We start from the raw sequence: 7,261 nt of genomic DNA on the forward strand, positions 1-7,261 counted from the left end.
GAGCTACACACCAAGTTACTATAACGGTGACCTGAACACCATAGAGGAGTAAGAGAATTCTTACAGATGATCCCATGCCTACAGTTGTGCTAAACACCAAGCAAGGCGTGTATCCCTCAAAGATGAGGAATCTGAAACTCGGACCTGCAGTGACTTGCCCAGGGTCACCAGTTCAGCAGCAGGAGCTCACCTGATATGTTGACACTGGAACCCTCATTGGGCTTCTTCGCCAGAGGAAACTCCCCATCATCAAAAATGTCTGGGGAGGAGGAGTTCTCCACATTTGGCCCAGCAGGCTTCTTCACTCGTCGGCTGAAGAACCTGCTGCCGAAGCGTCTGCCCTCCTTGGCTGGGATGGCATCTCCATTGGCAGCTTCTCCCTTGCCATTCTGGGATTTGTGCCTCAGGTCTCCATGCACCTGAGAGACCGTCCTGCCATCCTTTGTTCCCAGCACTCTCGGGGAAATGGAATCCACTGTGGGCAATATCTGTTCTACTGTAGCCAGATCATTGAGAAAGCTCTCCAGACGCCGGGCAGACTCGCCACCGCCACTGCCCTCCTGTCCCTCTGCGTTGCCATCAGTTTCCTGCTGCTGTCGCGCCGCCCAGCGCATCATCTCTCCTGGAGGAGGGCGGCTGCCTGCCACTAAGGAGTACTTGGGGTTGATAAGTTTTCGAGCTACAGTGGAGGAGTAGTTGAGGCCAAGCCTGCCTGCCAGACCCAGGTGCTTGTACAAGTTCACCTCTTCAGAGATGGCATACAGCTCCCGGAACTCAACGTCAAAGGGCTCCACATTCTGCCCTGTCAGGAGCAAAAGAAGATTCCTGTCCACATAGGAGGAGCTCCAGGTAAAGCTGGGGATAGAAAGCAGAGACATGAATGGGCCCAAACCTCTCCAGTGTCCTACCAGTAACTCCTTTAAACCCTTCAACCTGCTTCAACCTGCTCTGTCACTATGGCCATACTGCCCGAAGCCTGGCGAAAAATGCCTCGTGCCTTCACATTGGATTGCTCTCTTTTCAACCAGGTAAAATTCCCCCTCTCCCCATTTCCTTCCCACGGGGCTTGAGAAGTCAAACCTGGATCCACGTCTACCCTTCCTGCGTGCATTGTACATACAATGCGGTTACAGGGCCTAAGGTAGAACATTCCATACGGAGATGGCAGGTCTTAATGCAAGGCTTTGAGGTTCAAATGAAATAACCAGCTCAGTACCCAGTACAAACACACACAACACGTAGGAACTAAGTTGTGCCATTTCTAGCATTGTTCCACTCCTGCTGATTCTTCCCAGAGTGCACAGGGTCTGCAAAAACCCATACTTTAACTGCAGAAGAGGACTCCAATAATCTATTTATTGTTACATCTGCTCAAGTCTCACTTAGATTTCCACTTTTCCAAAGGAAAAGGAGGTTCTCATGTATCTGGTACCTTGCCTTCAGCTCAAATTCTGGAGAGCACATCTGTGGTGGTTTGAGTGAGAACGGCCCCCACAGACTCATATGTCTGAATGCTTAGCTGCCAGTTGGTGGAACTGTTTGCATGGATTAGCGGTGGGCTGGGGGTGGGCTTTGAGGTTTCCAAAACCCATATCATTCCCAGGTAGTTCTCTTTGCCTTGTGCTAGGGATAAAATGTGAGCTCTCAGCTACTGCTCCAGCACCATGCTTGCTGCCACCATGCTTTCTACCACCACAGTCATGAACCTTCTGGAACCATAAGCCCCCAAATGAAATGCTTTCTTTTATAAGTTGCTTTGGTCATGGTTCTTTTTTAACAGGAATAAAAAAGTAATTAGACAATATTTTAATTTGCTTCCCCAGATCTTCTCCCTTTTACTTCTTGCTTATTCCACCCAAAAACCAGCCTCAAGGTACAGCCGGCTGCTGAGGACCATTACAAGCAGACAACACTTAATGCCTATGAAGGTTTGATCTTCTCTCTGGAATACTCCATCTGTCAATAGAAAGTCTGAAGAAAGGAACTGAGCAGGAGGCTGTTTATGACCTGGACAGAACATGCCTCTCAAAACCATGATTGTTGGGCCTGGAGAGATGGCTCAGTGGTTAAGAGCACTGGCTGCTCTTTCAGAGGTCCTGAGCTCAATTCCCCTCAACCACATGGTGGCTCACAACCATCTATAGTTGGTTCCAATGCCTTCTTCTAGCCTGCAGGTATACATGCAGACAGAGCACTCATACCCTCCCCCCCAAATGAAACAAAAAAAAATCATAAAAAAAACCAACAACCATGACTGTGAAAGCTCCAGGCTAGCACACCCCTGAATAATTACCAATTACCATGAATACAGGTCTCCTGGGCTCTCCCCTGTCCTGGTCCAACATACCTATAAGATCCAGTGGCTACTTTGTCTCCATCCACCATCAGGAACCTCGATGAGAGAGTCCCCTTGATCTTCCCCATGGGCATGTAGAAGCCAACGCCTGTCACAGACCGGACCCGGATATTCTGTAGAGAAGACAAAGACACCATTGCCCTGTCTGGGGAGGCCTTGAGACTCTGAACCTAGGACTTGCTTGGGGAGAGGTCCACAGATCCTGATTGCTGCCCAAGCTTTCCAAAATTCTCTGCTTCCTTCAGCCTTACATGTTTTACTTTCAAAAAGTTCAGGAGAGTACTTGCTCAAAGTTTCCAACCAGAGAACTACAGCCCTATGCTGAACCTGACTGTGAAGCCAATGGTTCCACAGACTGACCACCCCAGGACTGGGTGAGAGCTGCCTCCTTCACCTCAGCAGCTCTAGGACAATAGAAAGTATTAGCAATATATAAGTAAGCGGTTACAAGTTCCTGAGTCATGACTTTACATAGAAGGAAAAATATTGGGATCTTGAAGTCAACCTGAGCCCTTGGGCTTGGGAGGAGGAAGTGGGAGGAGCCAGAGGAAAGGGCAGGAGTCTCCCATTTCATCTTAGGCCCATAACCTGTCCCAGTGGTGCAACTCACCCGAATGCGGAAGTCAGCAAGTTCCAGGCCCTGACACATCTCCAAAAAGTACTCCACTCCTGCTTCATCCAGGATGATGTATACAGGGACCCGGCGCTTAGAGGCAGCATCTACGATGTCTTGGAATATATCCCCATCAGTGAAAAGATCCATGACGACAGCAATGACCTGGACAGAGAAGGTGCTGCTGAGACATGTTGTGACTGACAGGTGTTCTGAGACACCTGCCCAGAGAAGTCCACCTTGCCTTGGGGCAACTGATGACCAAGAGTCAAAAACTCTACCTGACACCACTCTTGGGTTCTTCAGGCACCCACATTTTAAAACACACTGAATTCAGGCAAAGGGTCCGAGGGTGCAGGCTCTGATGCTGATGCTGACAGAGCTAGAGTTGGCGAGGCACCTCTGACCTCTGATGCTCAGCCTTTTCCCTATGTCATCATCAAATTAAAAGCAGTGTTCAGGAGCCCTCACCAGTCCTGACTGTATCCCCTTAGAAGCAGAGGCCTTTTCACCCCAGGGAAGACCCAGTTATGTTTTTTTTCTTTTTTTAAGACTTATTTATTTATTTTATGGATATGAGTGCTCTATCTGCATGTACAACTTTATGCCAGAGAAGGACATCAGATTCCGCTAGAGATGGTTGTGAGCCGCCATGTGGTTACTGGGAATTGAACTCAGGACCTCTGGAAAAGCATCCAGTGCTCTTAACCTCTGAGTCATCTTTCCAGTCCCCCAGTTTTGCTTTTTTTAAACATTTATGCTTCTCCCATATATTACATCCAGACCGCAGTTTCCCCTCCTTCCACTCCTCCCAGTCCTTTCCTCCCCTCCCCTCTCCCCCAGATCCACTCCTTTACTGTTTCAAAATAAAACAAAACAAAACCAGCAAAAAGAGCATGCCTCCCAGGGATAGCCATTAAACAACATGGCCCAAGAAGATACAAGACTGGGCACAAGCCCTCACATCAAGGCTAGACAAGGCAACCCAACAGGAAGAAGAGGGTCCCAAGTGCAGGTAAAAGAGTCAGAAATACCCCGCCTCTCATTGTTGGGAGTCCCACAAGAACACCAAGCTACACAGTCATAAGGTATATGCAGATGACCTAGCTCAGACCCATATGGGGTCCATGTTTGTTTCTTTGGTCTCTGTGAGCCCCTATAAGCCATGATTCCATGGGTCATGTTCTCGGGGTGTCCTTGGCCCCTTGGCTCCTACGGTCCTTCCTCCCTACCTTCTGCAGGGTTCCCCTGACTCTGCCAAATGTTCAGCTGTGAAGACCCAGTTTTCTAATTTGAGTTGCTTCCATTTTCCTGCACAAAACAGCCACCATCACATTTTGAAGGGTTTTCTTGTGGGCCCCAAACACTGTAGACCCACCACTTTCTACTTATATGACCTTAGGCAACATACTTGACCTCAGGGAGCCTGCTTCCTCAACTGCAAAGTAGAGATGCCCTGTACTTTATCATTTGCCACAAGGATTAGAGATAAGGCCACACATACCCAGTACACAGTGAGTCCTCAATTAACAGTAGTTGAAAATACAGACTTTACAGCCAAGCCAACTCCAGCACCCTGGATGCCTCGGCAGGAACAAAGAGCTAATAATGGCACCTAACTCAGTGTGTGGAGGACTCAGTGGCACACACTGACAGAGCAGTACTGGGCAGTGTTACATTTGGCAAGCCTCTGTCACCCACGACACCGTCACCATCTTCACACTCCACCACAATCCAGCCTCTGCGGGCTCCGACTTCCTCACTTCCGACAATATCTATCACTATTGCTCTCTCTAGTTCTTCTCTTCTTCCTTCTCCTCTCCCTGTTCCTCCTCCTCCCCCTCTTCCTCCTCCTCCTCCTTCTTCTTTGACAGGGTTCTTTGTGTAGCCTTGGCTGTCCTGGAACTCACTCTGTAGACCAGGCTGGCCTCGAACTCACAGAGATCTACCTCTGCCTCCTCTGCCTCCTACATGCTGGGATTAAAGTTGTGCACCACCACCACCTGGCTTTCTAGCGCTTCCATTTGCCAATCATTAACATCCACGTGATGATTACTGGTCCCTCAGAGGCACAGTGAGGATCTAAAGACAGCTAAGTTACAATTGCCACAGGATGATAAGCCACTTACACGAAATAACTAAGGCGTAAGGTGAGGGAGATAAACGTCTTAAGAGTTATACAAGTGACATGTGATGTGCGGCGGAGATAGGCAAGCATTACTTTTAGCCAGGAAAGGAAGAATAAAACAAGCCTTACAATGAATAGGGTGCTTTCGGGGCCTGAGAAAGGAATGAGGAAAAGAAAGGGGCAGGGTAAGAATTGAGCAGGGAACTTGGCTGGGCTGCTATGTGTGAGTGTGCCCTGGCCAGGCGCACTGGGCAGAGACAGGGGGATTGTGCCTTCCTTGCTTTTTTTTTAATTTTCGAGACAGGGTTTCTCCGTAGTTTTTGGTTCCTGTCCTGGAACTAGCTCTTGTAGACCAGGCTGGCCTCAAACTCACAGAGATCAGCCTGCCTCTGCCTCCCGAGTGCTGGGATTAAAGGTGTCCACCACCACCGCCTGGCGCCTTCCTTGCTTTGAGGGACCTACAAAGTGAACATTTCTGACAAAAGGCACAGCTCCAGCAAAGACACTCTGAGGCACTGTGGTTTTTAATTTCACATTAACTTGGCTGGGCCACAGAATCCAGATATTTAGTGAAATACCATTCTGGATGTTTCTGTGAAGGTATATTTTGGGCTTCAAATAAAGCAGACTCCCCTCTCTTGTGTGTGTGTGGTGTGTGTGTTGACTTTCCTCCAATCAATTAAAAGCCTTCATAGACAGAGACTGACTTCTCCTGAATAAGAAGAAATTCTGCAGGCCATATGCTTTTGAACTTGGACTACAGCTCCCCCCTAGGTCTCTAGCTTGCTGGTTTACCCTGAGGTTTGAGACTTTCATCTAAAAAGTAATCTCTCTAGCCAGGTGTGGCAGTGCATACCTGGAATCCTAGCATTTGGAAGGTGGAGGCAAGAGAAGCAGGAGTCCACAGCCATCTTTGTATGTACAGAAAGTTTATGACAACCTGGTATTATCATCATCAACATCAGCATCCAATCAATCCACCAAAGCCATCACTGTTCACACACACACATACACACACACACACACACACACACACACACACACACGACTGATTCTGTTTCTCTGGGGAACCCTGACTAGCACAGGCTGAGGATGGGCGTGAACATGCACTAAATAGTCCCCAAATACTCATGCATTTTGGGTAACTTTTCTAATCTGATTCTTCACAATTGCTCTATTGGGAAGGACCATTATTCCCATTTCACAATTGAGGAAGTAAATACATAGGTCCGAGGTCACACAGCTAGTACACAGCAAAACAAGAAACAGGTACACCTGACCCAAGAGCACATCTCACTGCTGCATGATAGTTTAGAAACATCAAATTAAAAAACCCATTCTTGGAAAGGACTAAAATCAGACAAATATCTAGAAAGGCTGACAGAAAGAAGAGACACAAACAAAATGCAGAATGAAAAGGAGAATTAATTACAGACACAGTAGAGATTTAAGGAGCAGTAAAATAAGAGCTAGGAGTGGTAGTGGAACTTACTAGAGTAAGTGTGATTCAAGTGTGTGCTACTAGACAGTAAAGCACACCTCGCCAACCACCAGGGAACCGCTTGGATCTTGGCACAAGTCTATAAGAGAAGAGGGAAAGAGACACTCACTACAGCTTCCCTTGGAAAACAAAGAATTGGCAACAATTTCAATATCTTTCTCTGGAAGACAAGGTAAGGAAGCCTGCACAGGAGAGGATGCTCCATAGCTGACGGAAGCAATGAATGAGTTTCATGCCAGTTCTTAGTTCTTAGAGCTTTTCCAAGACTTATTTTATTTGTATATGTGTGGATCTAAATGTGTGTCACATACATGTGAGTGCCAAGGAGGCCAGAGAAGACACGGTCTCTTCAGGTGGTTGTGAGTTGCCTGATGTGGGTGCAGAGAACAAAATCCAGGTCCTCTGCAAGAGCAGCAAGTGCTCTTAGCTGCTGAGCCATCCTTTCAGATAGTTGGATTGCTTCTGTAATTCCAGCACTAGGATGTACAGGAGGAGGGTCAGGAATTCAAGGTTATCCTTGGCTACAAGGCAAGTTCCAGGCCAGCCTAGCCTACAAGAGGAGCTATCTTAGCAGGGCGGTGGTGGTGCATGCTTTTAATCTCAGCACTTGGGAGGCAGAGGCAGGCAGATCTCTGTGGGTTTGAGGCCAGCTTGGTCTACAAG

The 7,261-nt window shown here is 47.8% G+C and overlaps 1 protein-coding gene across 1 annotated transcript in view; it reads right to left on the minus strand.

Moving 5' to 3' along the window:
• Positions 1–7,261, minus strand: part of Fam83f (family with sequence similarity 83 member F) — a 30,802-nt gene that overhangs the window by 7,851 nt on the left and 15,690 nt on the right. The window contains exons 2-4 of the mRNA XM_005354170.2: positions 2,967–3,134; positions 2,348–2,469; positions 191–855 (exon numbers count right to left, since the gene is read on the minus strand). Coding sequence (XP_005354227.1) covers positions 191–855; positions 2,348–2,469; positions 2,967–3,134 — 955 coding nt within the window. The remainder of the gene's footprint in view (positions 1–190; positions 856–2,347; positions 2,470–2,966; positions 3,135–7,261) is intronic.

This window comes from Microtus ochrogaster, chromosome 15 (assembly GCF_000317375.1).
Source record: "Microtus ochrogaster isolate Prairie Vole_2 chromosome 15, MicOch1.0, whole genome shotgun sequence".
NCBI lineage: Eukaryota > Metazoa > Chordata > Mammalia > Rodentia > Cricetidae > Microtus > Microtus ochrogaster.